This window comes from Panthera pardus, unplaced genomic scaffold, assembly GCF_024362965.1.
Source record: "Panthera pardus isolate Hobbes unplaced genomic scaffold, ASM2436296v1 HiC_scaffold_24, whole genome shotgun sequence".
NCBI classification, from domain to species: Eukaryota; Metazoa; Chordata; class Mammalia; order Carnivora; family Felidae; genus Panthera; species Panthera pardus.
In genome coordinates, this window is record NW_026526810.1 from 79,098,842 (window position 1) to 79,122,057 (window position 23,216).

At 39.0% G+C, this 23,216-nt stretch overlaps 1 protein-coding gene across 3 annotated transcripts in view; it reads left to right on the forward strand.

The window, feature by feature from the left end:
* Nucleotides 1-4,282: 4,282 nt before the first annotated feature.
* The window catches only part of TTC6 (tetratricopeptide repeat domain 6), a 200,842-nt gene continuing 181,908 nt past the window's right edge, over nucleotides 4,283-23,216 (forward strand). For 2 of the 3 annotated variants that reach the window (XM_053889365.1, XM_053889366.1), the window contains exon 1: nucleotides 15,306-16,241. In XM_053889365.1, the coding sequence (XP_053745340.1) occupies nucleotides 15,306-16,241 (936 nt within the window). Of the gene's footprint in view, nucleotides 4,407-15,305; nucleotides 16,242-23,216 lie in introns of those variants that run through there. The other variant, XM_019426105.2, reaches the window with a different exon arrangement.

Sequence of the window (23,216 nt, forward strand, 5' to 3'; positions counted from 1 at the left end):
TACTATTCTCTCAGTCCCATGCAGGAACTCTATGACTAACCTGGTAATTTGATTGGCAAAAATTGCATACTGTTATTTATTTATTTTTTTTACATTTGTTTATTTTTGAGAGACAGAGAGAGACAGAGCACAAGTGGAGTAGGGGCAGAGAGAGAATGAAACACAGAATCTGAAGCAGGCTCCAGGCTCTGAGCTGTCAGAACAGAGCCCGACGTGGGGCTCGAACTCACAAACCGTGAGATCATGACCTGAGTCAAAGTTGGACGCTTAACCGACTGAGCCACCCAGGTGCCCCTGCATACTGTTATTTTGATTTACACTTCTGAATGTAAATTACTATTGAATTACTACCGAAGTTGAGTATTTTCATATTTCTATTAGCCATAAGTATGTCTTCTTTTAGGAACTGCCTTTCCACACCTCTATTAGCCAGTTTAAAATTTTGAGTACTTTTCTATTTCTCATAAGAAGAATATTGATCCATTGTCATAAATGAGTTTTTCACTAGGTTTTCATTTGCATTATAGTTTTGTTTAATATCTTTATTTTTTATTAAAAAATTTTAAAGTTTATTTATTTATTTTGAGAGAAAGAGAGAATGAGCAGGGGAAGGACAGAGAGAGAGGGAGAGAGAGAATCCCAAGCAGGCTCTGCACTGTCAGTACAGAGCCAGATGGGGGGCTGGAACTCACAGACCATGAGATCATGACCCGAGCCAAAACCAACAGTTGGACACTTAATCAACTGAGCCACTCAGGCATCCCTAATTTTGTTTATGTTCAATGAATAGATGCTTTAAAAAAATCTACCAATATTTTAATTAGAGTTTTTACCTTTTAGGGTTTAATGCTTATAAGTCTTATGTACACCTGTTATTCTTACATATAACAAAATCTTGCATCCAATTGGAATTTATTTTGATACATAATACAAAGTCAAGATATAATTTTAATTATTCATTTTCCAAAAAGACTTTTGGGCAGGCCCTAATTATGAGGGAACTTGAATTATCTTTGGAGAACTTTGTTTGGAATTTATTCTGTGAGGATACTTTGGAAGTATAGAAGCTGAATCTTTGGATCATCCTTTGCTTTCTATGCAGTGAATCCAATAGGAGGCTCCGAAAGTAGATGACAAGAGGGCTGATAGGGTGGTGGTTTGAGAGTGACAAAAACTAGATGAAATCATAGTGTCTCTTTTTTTCTTTTCTTTCCTTAATGTTTATTTATTTTTGAGAGAGAGAGAGAGAGAGAGAGAGAGAGAGAAGTAAGAAGGGGCAGAGAGAGAAAGAAGAGCACAGAATCTGAAGCAGGCTCCAGCCTCTGAGCTGTCAGCATGGAGCCCGATGTGGGGCTTGAACTCACGAACCGTGAAATCATGACTTCAGCTGAAGTCAAATGCTCAACTGACTGAGCCACCCAGGCACCCTTGAAATTATAGTGTTTCAATGATTGTTTAAGTAATTTTATGCTACTCTTTGAGTCTAATCTTTTCTAGAAGATAGGACCCAAAGTATTAACATTTTCATATGGAGGCATTACAATATCAACAATAAATTTGAAATGCCTTTAGATCAGTAACTATTATTCCTTCTCTTCCTCTTCTTCCTTTTTCTTTCCATTCCTCCCTCCTCCCCCATTCTTCTTTCCTCCCTTCCTCCCTCCCTCTCCTCTCCCCTTCCTTCCTTCCTTCCTTCCTTCCTCCCTCTCTCTTTTCTTTCTTCCTTCCTCCCTCCCTTCCTCCCTCTCTCTTTTCTTTCTTTCTTTCTTCCTTCCTCCCTTTCTTTCTTCTTTCTTTCTTTCTTTCTTTCTTTCTTTCTTTCTTTCTTTCTTTCTTTCTTTCTTTCTTTCTTTCTTTCTTTCTTTCTTTCCTTGAATAGAGTTCCTAGCACAGAACTGATTACTAGCTATGGGACCCAAGGCAAATCCTTAATCTCTCTGAACATCAGTACCTTATCTATAAAATGAAGCTAATAGCATCTAGCTCATGGATTGTATTATCCTATAACATGGATATCTGAATGGTTAGCTACCATTTTGTATTATAAAAAGTATTAATGAACAATATTTATTTCCATTCATTCATTTAAATTGCTTCCTGACCATATGGTAGTCACATTTCAGAGCTACATTAATTTAAAATTTTTTTCCGTTTTAGGAACATGGCTTATATGTTATTTTTATGCAGCATCCAGGATGGCACCAAGAACAATTTGCACTAAGCACTTTCGTTATTTGCTTATTATCTTAATTAGCATAAAAATAATGTTCTTATTGTCCTTTAGACAACAAGGTTACTTGTACACTTAGGGTGAAGCTGCCCTCAAGAAGTATCCACAAGGCAGTGGTGGGTGCAATGAAACTTCAGGCGACTACAGAGAAATCTACAGAGATCTACAGAGAAAGATCTACTGTGGGATGCTTCTCATCCTGTGGGCACTCAGCAGCCATTTTGAATTCCTTATGTTGGGGAGTAAGGCAACAAACCTTCCAGGTTAGATTATCATCTCCATTTGACAGAGCAGGTTGCAGAAACTCGGGGAGCATAGTAACTGGCGCAGTTAGCAAGGCTGGGGTCCCTACCTGGCTCTGTGTGCCTCTAGTGGGGGCTTGCCTCAGGGAGGCCTGAGGATAGCTGAGCACACCTGTCTCCACAGCAGGGCTGCTCCAAGGCCCAGCACCAGGGGATTGTGCAGCAGAGCGTTCTTTTCTCTTGAATTTCTGGGAAGCATCAATATCATACAGGACTTCCAGATGATTCTATCTGCCACTTTCCTCATCTCATTTATTGGTTGCCAGAGTATTTGGAAGGATAGACATTGGTAGAAAGTAGAGAAATACAAAATAAACGTTTGAGGGCCATTAAGTACCAGGCACTGAGCAAAGCACTTTCATTTACATGATGGCATTTAATTGGTTTCTCTTTGGGCTCCTTTGAACAATGGTGAAACATAACACAAGAAAATAAATAAAACAGAAAATAGTGGTTTATCACAGAGAAAACTCCAGCAGCCATCAACAAGGTTAAAATACAGAACAGTGCTAGCACCTCAGGACTCCTCCTTGTAAGTGTCCGCCTCAACACCATCACCTTCCTCACTACCAAGTTGACTACTATTTTGGCTTTTATGGTTATTACTTTTTTTTGTATTTCTTTGTAACACATCAGCTGAGCATGCATCCATCAGCACTATAGTTTTGCTGTCTTGGTTTTTAAATATTATATGGATGGAATTGTACAGTGTGTACTCCTTGTGTTTGGCCTCTTAGCTCACAGAGATTGATCTATGTTGTTTCCCACACATGAAGGTTGTTCACACCCTTAATGTTTAGTACTGCATTTTATGAATATAGCACAATTAATTTATGCACTCTACTTTTTTTTTTAACGTTTATTTGTTTTTGAGACAGAGAGAGACAGAGCATGAACGGGGGAGGGTCAGAGAGAGAGGGAGACACAGAATCGGAAGCAGGCTCTGAGCTGTCAGCACAGAGCCCGAAGCGGGGCTCGAACTCACTGACCGTGAGATCATGACCTGAGCCGAAGCCGGCCGCTCAACCAACTGAGCCACCCAGGCGCCCCAGCACTCTACTTTTAAAAAGTTTTTAAGAATTTATTTATTTTGAGAGAGAGAGAGGGAGAGAGAGAAAACCCCAAGCAGGCTCTGCACCGTCAGCACAGGGCACAATCTCACCAACCATGAGATCATGACCTAAGCAGAAATCAAGAGTCAGAGGCTTAACTGGCTGAACCACCCAGGCACCCTTTTATGTGCACTACTTTTCATGGACATTTGGATCCATACCGGTTTTAAGCTATTATGAATGAAACTGCTATGAATATTAGTGTACATGTTTTTTGGTGCAGGGCATGGGAAATACCCCTGAAATGTACTCTTAATTGGCATTTAGTGCAGACATACAGTTTAAAAGTATAGCAAAAAAAAAAAAAAAAGTTTTAAGTTTCCCGGTTCAGCATTATTGGTTTAAATGTATATAACTGCCAAGTAAGCAGTTGGTTAAATTGGGCAAAACTGGCGATGTGGGAAACTCCAGTCCAGGAGGGTCTTTGGGACCAGCCACTTCACGCACGGGAAAACAAAGATCGTTCAGTGTGGGGTTAGGGCTTCGAGCCCAACGGCGCTCTTGCAGCTGCTTCTGCTAGGCAGAAACGCGCGGGCTGGGACCGGTAGCGCGGAGGGATCCACAAGAGTCTTCCTTGCTCCTGGGCTGCGGTGCGGTGTGGGACGCGCGGATTGTTGCCGAGCAACGGAGCGCGGTCTTCCTTCCCGTAGGGGCTATCGGAGCCCACCCGGCCGCTCCGCCCCAGGAAGGCCGGTTGGATACACCGCGGCAGTGCCAAACTTCTCGCCACCTGCAGGGGAGCAGGGGCGTCCTCACCGGCCGGTGAGAGGTGGACCGGGCTCGGGTGACTTACTCTGGGACTCTGGGAAGTAGAGGCTGCGATTTTTGGGCGGAGCTATCGTGTCCCCTTCCGCCTCTTTAATCCAAACTAATCTCTGAGAATATCAGGGTAGAAAATAAGGCTGGTGTAGAAGAAGGGATTGGGGCAGGAATAGGGGTTGGGGTGCTGTCGGGAAGGGTGAAAACCTGGTGGAAGGGAAAGATAGTGACGGCCGGGCTGTAGGGAAAGGAAAAGGAGTGAGGAAGGCAGAAGACAGGGAGGAATCAGGGACTGTGGGGAGGGAGTAAGGTCACAGTGGAAGGAATTTAATTTCCAACGCCCTGACCTTTCCTATGTCCCTTGACAAGGGCTGGTTGTTTTGGACAAACCTTAAGCACCATTAGGTGAACCCCCCCACTGATGTCAACGCGTCTCATTTGGGAATAGTAAGCTGTTTCTTGAGTGTGACCCAAAAACTCTGGTGGGCTGTGGGACACTGTAGGCTTAATGCAAGGATTATCTAGCATCTAAGGCCACAGATCCACAGTGAAACTATGCTGACTGCCACAGCAGGAGTTTAAAGGAGTTCAATAGTTCTTTTAATTATTCAACATTCAAATGTAAGAGTTCAGTAAATTGGTTTTTCCTATTTACAGCTTTATAAAGGTATAATTTATATTTCCTAAACTGCACAGAATGTACAGATAGTAGTATAATGTATTGCAGTGTAGTGTACAGGTGCACAGTTTGACAGATGTGTATAACCTCTGAAACAATTACTGCAATCAAGATTACCAAACCTTTTTTTTTTTTTTTTCCAAATTTGAACTTAAATTCCTTATAACTGAATCTTTTCATTCCTCTGCTCCCTTTGGTATCCATCCCTGTTCTCAGCTGCACCTACATCGCCCAACCAACTACTGGTCTACTATGTGACACCACAGAATAAGTTGCATTTTCTAGAATTTTATATAAATGGAAGCATACAAGATATACTGTTTTGTGTCTGGCTTCCTTTATGCAGCATGATGGTTTGCTAGGACCTTTGCCTTGATTACTGTACTTTATAGTAAGTTTTGAGATTGGGTAGTGTAGGTCCTCCAGTTTTTTTAAATATCATTTTAACCACTTAAAGTTATTTGAATTTGTACATGCATTTTAGAATCAGCTTGCTATTCTATAAAAAAAGGTCTGCTGGAATTTTGATTCAGATTGCATAGAATCTATACATCTATTTGGGGAGAATTGCCGTTTAAACAATGTTGAGTCTTCTAGTTAACAAACATGGTTTGGAGTTTTATGTAGGTCTTTAATTTCTCTTAGCAATGTTTTGTAAAGTTCAGTGTAGAGATTTTGGGCATCTTTTGTTAGATTAATTCTCAAGTATTTTATGTCTTTTTGGAAATTATTTTCCCATTGTTTGATGTTGGCATATTAAAATACAGTTGATTTTGTATGTTAACATATTTTATAATCTTGATAAGTCACTCATTAGTACTAGTAATCGTTTTGTAGATTCTTTGGGATTTTTGACCTAAAAATCACGTCATCTGCAAATAGGAACTGTTTTTCCTTTCTAATCGATTCCTTTAATTTCTTTTCCTCGCCATATTGCAATGGCTAGGACCTCCAGCATAATGTTGAATAGATGTGGTCAGAGTTGAGGCACTATTGCCTACTTTTCAATTTCGGTAGGAAAGGAAAAATATAATGTTAAGCTGTAAGGTTTTTGTAAATTCTCTTAATCAGATGGAAGGTGTTCCCTATGAAGTATATTTGCCCAGAGTTATTTCTTTATTATTATCATGCATGAGTATTGGATTTTGTCAAATAATTTTCCTCTACCTATTGAAATGATCATATATTTTCTTTTCTTCCATTTTCTGTTAATACTGTGAACTATATTGATTGCCAAATGTTAAATTTTTCAACCTTGGGATAAACTATATGATCAGAATATATTATACTTAAAAATATATTTTTTGGTATGATGTGCTAATATTTTATTAAAGATTTTTGTGTCTATATTCATGAGGGATATTGGTGACATAACTTTCCTTTTAATAAATGCTTTTGTGAGGTTTGGTATTAGGTTATGTAAGTCTCAGAAAATAAGTTCCTTCATCCTCTGTTTTCTGAAAATATTTCTGTTGTTTCTTTCTTGAGTGTTTGAGAGAACCATCTGTGCCTGGAGGTTTATTTGTGGTAAGATTTTTGGTAATGAATAAGTTTATTTCATATAGTAATATTAAGATTTTCTGTTTCTTATGCTAATTTTGGTAAATTGAAATTTTCAAGGATTTGATCATTTTATCTAAGTCATTGAATTTGTTGATATAAAGTTGTTTATCATATTTTCTTATTATCTTTAGGACCTGTAGTGAAAAACCCTTTTCTATTCTTGATATTGGTGATTTTGTTCTCTCTCATGTATTCTTAAACCGTTTAGGTAGGGGTTTTCAGAATTTTGTTGATGTTATTAAAGAACCAGCTCTTGGTTTTGTTAATTTTCTCAAGTATTTTTCTGATTTATGTCCTTATACTTATATTCTTCTGTTTATTTTGGATATACTTTACTCCTCTTTTTCTAGATTCTAAATGTAGGACCTTAGGTTATTAATTTTAGACCTTTCTTCTTTTTGATTTAAGCATTTAAGCTGTACTTTTCCTTTTGATCACTACTTTAGCTGCCCCTGATACATTTTGATGTTGTATTTTCACTATTATTTAGTCTAAAATATTTTCTAAGATTTAATAATATTTTTTGTATTCCATTTTACTATTGACTTTTTCATTAGATTTCTTTGCATTATTTTAAAAAACTATTTCTCCAAGAATTACAATATACATTCTTAACATTTAACAGTCTAGAGTTAATACTGAACTAGTTCACATAAAATGCAGAACCCTTACAAACATAGTTACCTTACCTACCCCATCCTAGTCTTTTTGGTTCTTGTTATATGTTTTACATCTAGATACAAACCCCCCAACAATACCATGGGATTTTCATACAATTAAATAAAAAAAAAGACTAAAAAAATGGCCTTTTAAACTTACCCAGATATTTGCCAGTTCTGACCTTCATTCAGTCCTGAAGATTCAGATTTTCCTCTTGTACAATTTCCCATCAGTCTGAAGAAATTTCTTTAGCATTTGCTGGTAAGTAATTCTTTTAGTTTTCTTGTATCTGATTATGTCTTCAATTTGCCTTCATTTTTTTTTATTTTAAAAAAATTTTTTTAACATTTATTTATTTTTGAGACAGAGAGAGACAGAGCATGAGCAGGGGAGGGGCAGAGAGAGAGGGAGACACAGAATCTGAAACAGGCTCCAGGCTCTGAGCTGTCAGCACAGAACCCGACGCGGGGCTCGAACTCATGGACCGTGAGATCATGACCTGAGCCGAAGTCGGACGCTTAACCGACTGAGCCACCCAGGCGCCCCAATTTGCCTTCATTTTTAAAAAAATGTTTATTTTTGAGAAAGAGAGAGTGAGTGGGGGAGGGGCAGAGAGAGAGAGAGGGAGACAGAGGATCTGAAGCAGGCTCTGTGCTGACACCAGAGAGCCTGATGCGGGGCTTGAACTCACAAACTGTGAGAATATGACCTGAGCCAAAATCAGATGCCTGAGCCACCCATGTGCCCTAGTTTGCCTTCATTTTTTAAATAATATGCTTGCTAGATATATAATCTGGTGTTGACAGTTCTTTGTTTTGTTTTAGCATTATAAATCTTTTTTCACTATTTTGGTTTCTTTGTTTTTTGCCTTTAAATTTTTTAAAATTATATCTATATATATATATATACGTATATATATATACGTATATATATATACACATATGTATGTATATATGTATATATATTTGTATATATATATATATATATATAGAGAGAGAGAGAGAGAGAGAGAGAGAGGGAGAGAGCAAGCATGGGAGAAGGGCAGGGGGAGAGAGAGAATCCCAAGCAGTCTCCACGCTCAGTGAGGATCCACAACCCTGGGATCATAACCTGAGCTTATATCAAGAAATGGATGTTCAACCCACTAAGCCACCCAGGTGCCCAGTTTCAGTGGTTTTTGATGGGAAGTTTATGGTCATTTGAATTGTTTCCCTATAAACAATGTTTTTCTCTGTAGGCTCTCAGTATTTTATCTTCGTCTTTGATTTCCAGTAGCTTACATGTGGTTTTCTTTGGTTCTATCTTGCTTGGAATGTGCTGAGTTTCATGATTCCATAAATTTATATATCTCTTCATATTTGAGACATTATTTCTTCTTCTTCTTTTTCTTCTTCTTTTTTACAGTTTTAAATGTTTTATTTATTTTTGAGATAGACAGAGAGGGAGAGAGACAGAGCACAAGTGGGGGAGGGGCAGAGAGAGAGGGAGACACAGAATCCGAAGCAGGCTCCAGGCTCTGAGCTGTCAGCACAGAGTCCAACGCGGGGCTGGAAGTCACAAACTGGGAGATCATGACCTGAGCTGAAGTAGGACGCTTAACTGACTAAGTCACGCAGGCGCCCCAAGACATTATTTCTTTAGGTATTTTTTCCATCCCATTTTCCCCTCTCCTTTTGTGATACTGCTTACCTATATGTTATAGCTGGTGATACTGCTTCACAAGGCTCTAAGGCTGTTCCCCATGACACTTCCCCCAGCTTTTTTCTTTCTCTTTTAAATGCTGGATAATTTCTGTTGATTTATCTTGCAATTCACTGACACCTCCATTTTGTTAGCCAAATTTTTATTGAAAGAATTATATTTTTCAGAGATAAAATTTCTATTTATTTTCATTTCTAAGATTTTCTGTCTTTTTATTCATCTTTAGTATACCTCCCTTTACTTCACTGAGCATAGTTATAATATTTGCCTTAAAGTCCTCATTTAATAATTTCAACTTCTGTGTCATCTCTGGACTAACATCTGTGCCCTTGAGAATGAGCCACATTTTCCTGGATCTTTTTATGCCGAGGACTTTTTAAATTATATCCTGGATATTGTTAATATTTTATTGTGTGGATTCTGGGTTCTGTTTTATGCCTTTGAAGAATGTTGATGTTTTTCATTTGGCAGGCAATTCACCAGGTTGCACTCACTGTAAGCTCTATCTTACTCTTTGTGATTGGAAGTTAAGTTCAGCTAAATCTCACTTCAGCTCTTTAAGCCTTTGTTGTGTTGCTTTGAGTTTGTTCCACATATGCACAGTTCAGAGGTCAGTCTAGACTTGGATGGGGTTTAGACACAGAATTAGGGGATTACCTTCTCTGGCTTTCTCTCCTTTGGGATTTTTTTTCCCTTTCCCTTCAGTGGTGGTTGTTGCCAGGGCTCTTTTCTCTGATTCTTCTGGCCATAATGATGAAGGGCTTTCTATCAAAGTTTTTGCCACCTGCACTATGCCATTTTACAGTATGGATGGCATTTAGGGAAAGGCCACAATAAACTTGGAAACTTACCTCTAGGCCAGTGTTTCCACAAATTTCTACTCTGCTCCCCAGTCCTACTTTTGTTTACTTCTAAGAATCCTCAGGTACTTGTTTTTTATATTTTCCCCAGAGTTTATCAACTCTGTTATTAGTAGGGGATTTTCTGTGGATGTAGATGTGGAACTCCAATAAATTGCTTTTGAAATTGAGACCATGCAACATTTCATATGTCAAAAGCATTATGATAATAATACAACTCTTTTGCTTTCCTATTTTGGCTATTTAAGCAAATTTGATGAAGGAAGTTCAGGAAAGAAAGACAGAACATGGGAGAAGAAAAAGGCAGGGAGAATGTTTTGTTGCTCCATTGCCTGTTCTGTATTTATGTTTGTGTGTATATATGTATATCACAAAGGTTATGGGCATATTCTAGGTACTAGTTATAACAGTAGAGTAAGTTTTTTAGAGACATTGAAATTTCTATAGGCTTCTGAATAGTTTAGAAAAAAAGCTTTTTGTGAGCTTGTCTCTATTTCCTGTATCATTTTTAACCAGCACAATATAAGTGTGAGTTACCATTATTGATATTATTAAGATTCAGGGCAGCAAAACAAATATTATAGAAAGTTTCAAAAATAGAAAAAATACCATTATCTTATTTTCTTAGCAAATTTGTTACAATAATTGTATATTTTCTATTAAGCTTTTTCATAAATTATAATCAATGCATAAACAGATTTCACTTCTACCACTGATACTTCAAAATCAAATAATTGTTTTCAGAATATTTTTATTTTCCTTGCAATGTGAAGATTTTACCAGATGTGATAGACTATCCTTGGACTTAGATGTTTCTTTTGGAACTCTAATGTTGTGCATTGGAAGTTGATATTGATATGAAATTTAGGAAGTGAATTGTGATAATATTTGGCCATGGACCCAAGAGAACCTAAATCTTGTCCTTAATGTGTCACTCCTCCCACTGATGTATCCATGACCATATGTAGAAGAGGTCAAGGCTCCGCATAAGCAGCTGGTGCTTTGGCTCTATTCTCAATATAATAATCTGATGAACTAGGTCTAACATATGAAGGATTCCTTTCCCTGTGTGAGGTGGTTCCATGTAGCTTAGAACCAAGTTATCTGGTGGTCTTCTCTGTTTATTTCTACCTTATTTGAAGTCTAGAGCAGAGTATGGATCTTCTGTTCTGATCGGAGGAATGGCCATACCTGCAAGAATTGGATAGCAACCTGTCCCAGAGTCTAGAGAATTCACTAGTTAGCTCTCTTTGGGCCTTTAGCCATTTTTGGCTGGAGAGCTTTCTCATGTCTGATCATACCTTTGGTTGAGGAAAAAAGGCTGGCTCTTGGTCTTTCTGACTCCCTCACTGAACCTTCTGGGAGAGGAAGAAGAAAAAGGCTCAGAGCTCCAATAATTGGGAAAGAAACAGAGAGTAAAATTACCGCTCAGGTTGCAAAGATTTCAAGCACATTCTGTCCATCTTAAAATGTAAGGTAAATTTAACCTGGATTGTGAGCAGCAGGCTTGGCACCGTATGTAAATTAATACTTTGGTTTTTGGGGACAGCTACATTATTTTTCCTTGAGAATCTCCAAACCAGAACTAGTCTCTTTCTTTCAATAAATTGCTTACCAAGAAAAAGAGAACCTGTTATTTTCCCATGAGATTGGATGTTTAAAAGTTATTTCACATATTTTGTAATGTTGAGGGGTGGGTGAGAAGAAGAAAGGCATCAAGTTTTGATGAACTGGCCCATTTAGCATTGTGATACCATCTACCTTGAAAATACAATAGAAGTTACTGTCAAATTAGAAGTTCTATATCCTATTGGTTTATTTTTACACTTGAAGAGCAACTTTCCTATGAAGAATTCAAGGAAATGTACTGAGAAATGTTAAACAATGAACACTTGATAAACTTCAATAGTAAACCAAGGGCCTGAGAGAAGTTGGGAAGGGAATACAAAACAGGAACTAAGAAACAAAAGGGAAGTGCATTGGGAGAGTCAAGTCAGATTCTCATCAGGTATTAATGTGCTTCTGTTCTGTGCTCTCTTCTAGTTACTGCCTTTCAGTCTTTTGTAGGAAGAAATGCAGATGGTGTCAGTGTGAGCATATTACCACCTGTGCAAACAATAATAGCCAAAACACTATGAGGAGGATTATGCAGCATTTTTTAAAAAGAGAAACTTCCTTAAGGGTTTTAGAAATCATTTCTAATATTCATATACTATAGGACAGGAAAGAGGCAACAGCATATTATTTTCACTTTTTCTTTCTTTTAAAAAATTTTAAAAGTTTATTAATTTATTTTGAGAGAAAAAGAGAGAGGGAGAATCCCAAGCATGCTCCGCACTGCCAGGTCTGTGGGGCGGATCTCACAAACTGTGGGATCATGATCTGAGCTGAAATCAAGAGCTGGACACTTAATTGACCGAGCCACCCAGATGCCCCTATTTTCATTTTTTAACGTGAAATCTGGTTATGGATAGAGCTGAACTGTTCGAGGTCTAGGCATTGGTGGAGACGGGTAGAGAAAGAAAGCCTGTTGATGAGGTGAGCCCTCTGCCATGTAACAGGGTCTTCTGATTGAGAATCAACAGCGGATATTAGAGATTAAAAGCAACATGACTATATTTGCTAGATAGGATGTTTTGTTCATATTGCCCATAATACATGGTAAATGAAGATATCTAATTATAAAGATAATGTTTTTATGAATTAATGTAAGCCCAATCAAGAAGGTGGATAAGATGATAAGCAAAGAAATGCAGGGGCACCTGGGTGGCTCAGTTAAGAGGCCAACTTGGGCTCAGATCATGATCTCACAGTTTGTGAGTTCAAGCCCTGCGTCGGGCTCTGTGCTGACAGCCCAGAGCCTGGAGCCTACTGTGGAGTCTGTGTCTCCTTCCTCTCTCTTTCTCTCTCTCTCTCTCTCTCTCTCTCTCTCTCTCTCTCTCTCTCTCTCCCCCCCCTCCCTCCCTCTCTCTCTCTGCCCCTTCCCTGCTTGTGCTTTCTCTCTCTGAAAAATAAATAAATAAAAACATTAAAAAAAAAGAAATGCAAAGTAAAATAAGAAAATATTTTCTACATTTAGTCTTAAATCCATCTTATTTTGGTACGTGGCTTAAAATGAGATATAATCCCCGCCCCCCCCCCCCCCAATAATGAACCAATTGCCTCAGCACAGTTCACTGAATAACTCTTTTCTTGACAATTTAATGCTGTCTTTACACTATAACTCATACTGTTTTTAATTCTTTTCCTCAGTCTACTTGATGATTCTAGCAGTCGTATTTCAGTTTTAATTCTTATATCTGTATAAGTTTTAATTGTCTTGTTAGAAAAGTGCTCCCTCATTTCTCTTTTTCAAAACTTTGCCTGTCTATCCTGTTTGTTATTTCAAATGAACCCAGAATTATTTTTCAGATTTCAAAAATATAATTTTTAGATTTTGATTATGATGGCATTAAACCAATACAGTATTTTGGGAAGATCTGATATAATTATAATATTTGATTTTTTCACCAAGGGACAGTAACTGTCTATTTAGTAGAATCTTTCTTCTGTGCCCTTTAGTAAAAATTTAAAAATGTATTCATGCAGTTTCAGCACATTTCTTGTTATGTTCATTGCTAGATACTCTTTAAAAAAAACACAAATGGAATTTTATCACTATGTTTTTGAATGGATCATTTTGGTATAAAGGAAGTTAATTGGGTTTTGTATAAAATTTAAAAAAGTTTAAATGCCTTGCAGAAATCTATTGTAATTCTAAATAGTTCTTTGATGTTTAGATCTTCCAGGTAGACAATCATATTTGCAAATCATGATGATATTCCAGAGATGTTTCTGCTTTAGTATTTTTTTCCCAAAGAGCCTTGGCCTTAGGCAAATTAACTAAAACAAATTAGTTTTTTCAATTCATTTTTTTCTGCTTTTGTTTTCATTATTATTATTATTTCATCATTTCGTATTTTACCTTTATTTCTTAAAACTCTCCTCTTGTTGGCTTCTGTGAACTTTGTTCTCCCCATTTTCCTCTCTGTTGCTCCTGCTCATCCCACCTCCCACAGATGCGTGTGCCCCAGAGTCTGTCGTTGGGCCCTTTTCTGTTTACACTTCTTGTTAGCCTGGCTTTTGTTAATGACCTCAGAGCTCTCAGGATCTGAAAATCCACTTATGATCATACATGAACTGGCCCTGTTGAATAGCAGGGTTTTTTTTTTTTTTTAATTGTGATAATAAATACACATAAAATTTACCATCTTAACCATCTTTAAGTGTACAAGTTACTGAATAGCAGAAGCTTTATTGTGTACTTGGCTATGACCCAGACTTCATCAAGATGATTCAAAGTTCTTATTTTAGGAAGGATCTTTAATTGCTCCTATTCATTCCTTCTCATTGGCTAGATCCCATCAGTTTTACCTTGTTATGTCTCTCTTTTCACGCTGCTAGCTACCAAGGCCAGGCCTTATGCTCAAGCTGTGCAGGTTCTTATTTGCCTCTCTCCCTTTATTATTTCTCTCACTCAATATTGCCCAAGCAGCAGATCCTATCAAGCCACTTTTCTGTTAAAAGTTTTTGAATGGTTTTCAGTAGCCAACAGAAGTACGAACACTTGGCATTCAAGGCCTCATGATCCTGCTACAGCCTACCTTGTGGCTGATCACCTCTCTTCCTTCATACAGTTCACTGTAGTTCAGGAGACATATTGAGGGAAATGGGCTGGGTATGGGATGGAGACACTCAGGGCCAGTTAGTTGGAGAAGGAAGAGGAAACTGCCATCTTTCCTCAGGAGTAGGGATTTGGACCTTGCGCTGCCAGAGTCTTCATTCCCTACCCCCCACCCCTTCACTCCAAACTGCAAATCTGGAATTTCATATGAAAATCTCTCAACTTAAAATTGTTGGTACAAATTAATAATTTTGAAAAACTTGGAGCAATTGAAAAATATGTTTGTGGGCTAGATCCATGCCTCAGTTGATGACCTCTATTCTTTCTTAGCAGGGTTTCTTTAGATGCCTGTCTCCCTTGTCTGGAATTGGGACATTATATTATAGTCTAAAGAATTGTTAAAATAAATCCAATAGGCATTTCAGAAATTCCACTGTAAAAAAGTTAACTGCTCTAAAGGTTTTTCATGGTTCCTTTGAAAAGGCCAATAGTTGGATTTAAAATGATATAAACTAATACTGCCCACTTGTGCCTCTGGAGCACAGCAAGTATTCTACCATGAGAGGGTTTTTGAGCTGGTCTTGCATATATCAACGTGAGTTTTGTTTTATATATATATATATATATATGATATATATATATATACACCATATATATATATATATACCATATATATATATATATATATACCATATATATGGTCATACAATAGGGTCATACTATATACATATATATATGATACAATATATTGTTATTTCACAGGACAGATAGTCAAGATGTCTGCAATTTCAAAGCATTTTGGATTGAAATACAAAGAAGAATCATACATCTTTAAAGAGCTTGAGAAGATTCGCCAGGAAACTAAAAAGGACTTTCTCCGATTCAAGCAGAAGTTGGCCTCCAAGCCGGCTGTGGATGAAGGCCCAGTATTGGGCCTCCAGGTCCCCGGCCCTGCGCGTCCTGGGGAGAAGGGCAGCGCTTCCTGCGCTGGACCCCCAAAGCCATCAGGGACCCTTCGAGCTAAAAGCCCTACGACCCCCGCTGCGGCCCTCCCACAGCAGGCGCCCCGAGGCGCAGCGCGGCCCCGGGGCCCCAGCGAGGCGGCCACTCCCGGGAAGACCCGGCCGTTTCGCCCCCAGGACTTCTATTTGCGGAGCTCCGCGTTCCTCCGGCACCGGCCTCAGAAGAAGCCGCCGGTCATCGCCTCCAGGGCCGGCACGTCCAGACCGGTGGTCCTGATGCTGCCGCCCGCGCCCAGGGAGAGGCCCGGGCCGCGCCGGGGCCCAAGGAGCCCGCGGCCCACGGCCTCCAAGCCCGTCCTGCACCCGGCCCGAGAGGGCGACGCGAAACGGGAGACCGCTCCGCTCGCAGAGGCCCTCTTGGCCAAGCCGAGGAAGGGCAGCTCCATTTCCAGCCAGGAGGACGACGCAGAGGCGTGCAGCCGGCTGTGGAGAGCCAGGAGTCGCACCCCGTCCTTGGGCGAGGGCTCTGTCAGCCTGCCGCGGGAAGGCGCGCGGCCAGTGTCCAAAAGCCAGCGGGAGAGGATCGCGCCCAGCCATTCGCTGGAGGCCCCGCAGCAGGTGCGAGTGATCCCGACGTGCATTGAGGAGGTCATCGCCTCACTGCAGTCTGAGGCCCAGCTGGCCTCCGACCGGACCATCAAAGAGCTCATACAGAGTGTCCTCGGCCAGCACTACGACATGAAAATGGAAGTAGGTGAACCAGCCGCAGGGTAGTATTTCTTCTGGGTAAATGCTGCTTCAGGAGACGTTCATTATAGATTTAAGTGCGTGTGGTATGGTATAAGCAAGACAAGCTAGACTAAACACTGGGGTGTTAATGCAAGTGCTTTGAATTTCGAATTTGAATTTTTTAATATTTCATTGCGGGAGGGTACAGTCTTTTCAGTGGGAGAAATTGAGAGGCTATTTCAAAAATTAGTTCAAAGATTAGCTGTAGACCTGAGTAATACATCACTGGTAACCTTTCAAAGTCTTTGTGATTATTTAGTATTGAAATAACAGATGTTTTATATGAAAAACTCAGGCTTTTTCTGTTACGGCTTAGCATTAGCAGTGAATGTTTATCCAGAGCACATCGATGCATTACTACTAAGAAGTTGAATTAGTAAGAGTTCTGTGTTGTTTTTTTTAGTGACAATCACTCTCAAAATATTTTTAAAAATTTACTAGCCAATTAAAGAGATTATTAGTGATTCTTGTGTGCCAGGCAAAAGGAGACAGAGTTTGTGTGCATTTTGCCTTGACAACCTCATCAGGTGGATACCCATAAGAGCCCTATTTTACATAAGAGGCTTCCTAGCTTTAGTGATGTTAAAGGACTGTCTCAGTTGTCCCAAACTAAGGAATGGCAGAGCTGGGATTCTACCCCAGGTGGTCACACCCCAGACACTGGACTCGAAGCATGCCAGAACTGTCCATTTGTTGATTGTGATATGTCCCCAGGAGGGAGCAAAGCCAAATAGGGTCATAGGTTAAGATATTTTGTCCATTATATAGACTTTACTCTGGCAGAGACATTCAAAGCAAAAATAATAACAAGGGAATCTGAGTCCCACAGAAAGACAGAGGGGGGTGGGAGGGAGGGAAAAGGGGGGGGAGTGGAGGGGAGGGGAGGAAAAAAAGAAAAAAGAGACTTTTTTTTTTTTGAGAATGGCAATGAGGATGACTGTAAGAGGGAAGAAGATTCCTTACTGTTCTTGGCTGCAGTGCCAGACCTGTTATTTGTACACAGAATACTGCTGCCACATTGTGTCTTTAAAATAGTTTCAGTACCAAAATACACTCTGGCTGTCATTTAAAGAATGTGATCATAAAGCCTATTAGGGAACAAAAACATGTAAGGACAAGAGTCCTCAGTGTCGTCTTTGACCTAACATTTGTCAGCAGAGTAGGACAAATGTTTTCAACTAAGACCCACACCTCCTCACAGTTACTCAACAAGATCAGCGTGGCTGCTTGGGGATTTCTAATTGGGTTTTGTGTGGGTCTCACAGAAAAAAGAATCAGGGATATGCACTGGAGAACCTTAATAAAAGACAAATAAGTTCTCAGTGTCTGCCCCCATAAGAAGTAACTCCGTGACATTAGTCAAGGTACTTGACATAAAGAGGGGCCCATATTAGAAACAGGCTCAGAGGTCCCGTACAGTTGGGAAAAGTTACTTTCAGGCCATAAGATAGAGTACATTTTGAAGGGTTCAAATGGAATAAAATATAAGAAGAAAGAGTATCAAATGACGAATGAATACTGGGACAGTAAGTTCTGTTCTTTGTGGTATTCCATTTGTCTTGTGTATCCTTTTTTGGTGCTTTCAGTTACCTGAATTGTTTAATGTAGGAGAGTGGCCTGGAGCATCAGAGTTTAGGAGCAAGGGGTGCTGACACTGTGTTATAGGACTTAGCCAGTAGCAAGTGCCCCAGTCTCATCCCTGCTTTCCATTACATTGATTTTTAGTGCTTTTGTGATTTTTTTAGTGCTTTAGCGATTTCATTCTTGCTTTTGAAGTTTTGCCTTTCCACGCAAACAATTCCAGAAGACAGAGCCTTGCATTATTTTGAATCAAAGTGCTTTCAAAAGTTTTATTAGGGTGAGAAATGGCTGTGGCTGGTTACGTAGGTGATGGATAGTAATAACAATGCAAATGTAAAAGTGATGTCTAAATTCTGATTTTAAAAATTCATAAGATGAGAATAAGGACATTTGTTTTAAACATTTGTAATTTATGTAAATAACATACTTTCGAGGATGAGCAAGGAATATGGTTCTTCACTTTAGACATCTTAATTTGGAGTCACACAGCAATTCTCAGAGGGAAAGCCAGAGGAAAAGACAGTCTTGGCAGAGTGTGTTGTCTCTGTTTAGAGCTTGGGCAAGGCCATTCCAGACCTAGCATTCAGAGTTTCACAATTACATAGGCCAAAAGTTGCACAGAATACCTGAAGGTTAACTTAGCTGTCAAGTTTTCTCATCCTTGGCACTAGTGACATTTTGGAGTAAATAATTCTTTGCTGTGGGTGGCTGTTCTGTGAATTGTAGGTTGTTAAGGATTATCCCTGGCTTCTACCCACTAGATGCCAGTAGCACAATCCTTTTGCTTCCCTTCCCCATCCCCTGCCCAAGTCATGATAGTCATAGTATCTATATATTGCCAAATGAGACCCTGGAGAGTAAGGCACCATGCCTCCCACGTTGAGAACCACTGGCCTAAACAGTATGTATATACCATTGTAGGAGGAATAGCAATGTTATATGGCCCTGTGTTTGTTTTACTGAGGCATCAATCACTCACAACATACATTCTAATTATATGAGACTGGAGTTCAGAGACTACCTTCTGGACATTAATTGAGAATGAAGGAGCCAGCCCATCCTTGCTTCTTTCATGTATAGTTGCTTTTTGCCACAAAGCACAAAGAAAAATGGCTTCACGTGACCTAGGTAAGAAAGAATTCATGTTCCAAGATCTTTTATGAACAAATTATGTGTAGCTCACAAATGTTATATCATAAAATCTATGCCTACTTCCACTTCAGGGAAGATGAAATAGATGTACTTTCTCCTATTTCTCCTGTACAACTAAGTGCACTAGGCATAAGACAAACATGAGAATACTCCAAAAGGTGGAGAGAGGAAGACAGACTGGCTAGGAACTTCGGGTTCTGAGGAATCACATAGTGATGCTTTCTAGGGCTTTCTTTTTGCCTTATATCCTCCAGACTTGGATATAAGGATGCTGGCAAAATAGGAATGCCAGTGGATGCAGTAAAAGCTCCAGCAAAAGCCAGCTCTCGTTAGCCAAGGGATCAAGAAAGGGGCAGCCTAGAAAGACATAACTTTTAGACAATAACTGTGCTCCTCTAGCCAGAAACAGCAGAAAAAAAGCCTATGAACCCATCCCCACCTATACCAGCCAAGGCCGAATGGGGATCCTGGCCTTTCAATCTCACTAAGCTATAACAAGTTACCCCAACTTTTCTCCCCACTGAGGTGGTGTCAGTAGAAAGTCAGGACTTTGAACACTGCTCTGCAGTGAAGAGGCTGCCCTCTCCACTTTCCCTGTATCACTGGGGCCATGTGGGGAACAGTAATGAGATACCCCTATCCCTTATAACTAGAATGGTATCAGCAGAGGCCTAGTGGGAGCCAGAACTCCTACTCCCACCCAGCAATAATAAGGAAGCCTGCACCCCTGGTGTCAACAGAGACCAAGTTGGAACCTGTGCCCTCCCCCAACAACACCTACTAGAGCAATGCCATAGGAAGCCAGCTAAAATAGGAAGTTTAAATGAGATCCAGAGTCTCAGAACACATACCCAAATGTCCAAGTTTCAGTAGAAAATCACTTGTCATACTAAGAACCAGGAATATCTTAACTTGAAAGAAAAAAAGATAACAGATGCCAGCACTGAAATAACAGAGATGTTAGAATAAAGTGGCCCTCAAAAAGAAGGCTTCAGTGAGTAAATATGAGCACATTTGAAAAAATGAAAAAGTAGAAAGAGTTGACGGAAAAATAGAAAGTCTCATTAAAGAAATCAAAGATGTAAAGAGGAACCAAAGGAAAATTTTAGAACTGGAAACACAATAACTGAAATAAAGCCCCAGTTGATAGCTAAACAACTGAATGGAGAGGACAGAGGAAAGAATCAGTGAATTTGAAGGTGGAACAATCAACTTACTCAATCTGAACAACAGAGAGACAATAGACTGAGAAGAAAGTGTACCTAACTTCAGGACCTATGAGACTATCACAAAAGATCTAACTTTATGTCATCAAGGTCTTGGAAGCTGAGTAACCCCCAAACCAAAGAAACCCAAAGGATCCACACCAAAATATAATTGTCAAACTTCTGAAAATGAAAAAAAACAATAGGGGCACCTGGGTGGCTCAGTTGGTTGAGTGTCCAACTTTGGCTCAGATCCTGATCTCGCGGTCCGTGAGTTTGAGCCCCGTGTTGGGCTCTGCGCTGACAGCTCGGAGCCTGGAGCCTGCTTCATATTCTGTGTCTCCCTCTCTCTCTGCCCCTCCCTGACTCATGATCTGTCTGTCTGTCTGTCTCTCTCTCTTTCAAAAAAAAAAAAATTAAAAAAACCAACAAAACCTTTAAAGCAGTGAGAGAGAAACAAGTGTTACCTATAGAGGAAAACAACTTGAATGACAATTGATTACTTGTTAGAAATCATGGAGGCCAGAAGGAATGGGCACAATATTTTTCAAGTGCTGAAAGCAAAGCATTTTGTACCCAGAATTCTATGTCCAGTGAAATTATTCTTCAGGAATTGAAGGGGAAATCAAGGCATTCTCAGAGAATTTGTCACTGGCTGTCCTACCCTACAGAATGGCTAAAAAAGTTCTCTAAACAGAAAGGAAATGATTAGAAAAAAGGACACCAGGAGGGAAGAACACAATAAACAAAAACTGTGGCTAAATACAACAGACTTGCCTTCTCCTCTGTTTGATATTTCATGCTAAGCATTAGGCTCTACACTGTCTAATGTGATTCTAAATGTATGTAGAGGAAATTTAATTTAATGTAAGACAATTATAAATAGGAGATGGTAAAAAGACATAAAAAGAGGTAAAGTTTCTATGCTTCACTCTAATTGACAATATCAGTAGACTTGGTATATATAAGTTAAGTATATATAATATAATGCCTAGGATAGTGACTAAAAAAGCCATACAAGCAGATTCACTCAAAAAACACTATAGATAAATCACAATCGAATTATAAAATCTGTAAACTCATAGGAAGGCTGGTAAAAAACAGAGAAACAAAAACAGAAAAAAGAAAACAAAAAATAAACTGATAGCTTCAAATTCTAACATATTAATAACTACATTAAATATAAATGGATTAAATACACCAATTGAAAGACAGAGATTGGCAAGTAATTAAATACATAGCCAAACTATATTTTGTCTACAAGAGACTTACTTCTGATATAATGATATAGGCAGGTTGAAAATAAAAGATGAAAAAAACATATCATGCAAACATTAACTAAAAGAAATCAGGAGTGGCTCTATTAAGTTCAGATAAAGTGGACTTCAGAACAGAGAAAATTACCAGAGACATAGAGGAGATTCCAATATGGTAAAAGGGCCAATTCACCAGGAAAACAAAGCAATCCTCAATGTGTATGCACCAAATAACAGAGCTGAAAGACAGATAAAAACTGAAAGGAGAAATAGGAAAATCTACAATTATAGTTGAAGACTTCAACATCCCTCTTTTAACAACTAATAGAAAAATTAGACAGAAATTCCCCGAGAAGAACTCAACAACACCATCAACTTTCAGAATCTAATTGATGTTCATATAACACTTCACCCAACAATAACAAAATACATATTCTTGTCAATTGTCAATGGAACATATACTAAGACCATATCTTGACCATAGAAGTGAACTTCAATAAACTTAAAAGAATTAAAATCATACAGAGTGTTATTCTCTGACCATAATGGAGTAAAACTAACAATTAATACCAGAACGATAATAGGAAAATCTCCAAACGCTTGGAAGCTAAACAATGCAGTTTTTGTTAATGTTTATTTATTTTTGAGAGGGAGAGAAAGACAGAGTGTGAGCAGGGGAGGGACAGAGAGAGAAGGAGACACAGAATCTGAAGCAAGCTCCAGGCTATGAGCTGTTGGCACAGAGCCGGATGCAGGGCTCAAACTCATGAAGGGCAAGATCATGACCTGAGCCAAAGTTGGACCTCAACCAACTGAGCCACCCAGGTGCCCCAACAATGCAGTTTCAAATAATCCATGGATCAATAAGGAAGTCTCAGGGAAAAAAAGACATTGAACCAAGTTTAAAAATACATGTGAAAATTTGTGGGGTACAGGCAAAGCAGTACATTCATCCACAGAAATGAAAACTTACATTCAAACAAAAACCTGAGATGAATGTTCATAGCAGATTTTATTATTTAATAATCCAAACTAGAAAGAACCCAGATGTCCTTCATGGGGTAAATAGATATATTAATCAGCAATAAAAAGAAAGATACTTACAACAACTTGGATGGATCTCCAGAAAATTATGCTGAGGCAAGCAACAGCAACAACAGCAACAATAACAAACTCCCTGAAAAACAGCAACAACAACAGAAACAATAACAAACTTCCCAACAAACAAACAAAAACCACACACACACACACAAAAAACAACAACAACAACCCAGAAGAAACAATCTCTAAACATTAGAGACTGTATAATTACATTTATACAACATTCTTAGAAGGACAAAACTATAGGAATGGAGAACAGATTTGTGGTTGCAAGGGGTTAAGGACAGGCTTAGGGTGAGGTAGGGTGGGAAGAAGTCAGTGTGGCTTTAGAAAGGTAGCATGAGAAATCCTTGTGGTGATGGGAATGTTTGTATGGACTGTAGCAGTGCCAGTGTTCTGGTTGTGATATTGTGTTACAGTTTTGCACATATTACCATTGGGGGAAAGGGGTAAAGAGTACAAAGGATATTTCTGTATTATTTGGTACAAGTGAGTATGAGTCTACAGTTATCTCAAAATAAAAACTGAAATGTTATCAGAGTCTATATGCTTCTTTTTATAAGTTATAAGAAGAGACACAAGGAAACAATATATTCTCTTCTAAGTCCTCCTTAGCTCCCCATAGTAACCAATGCTTATTG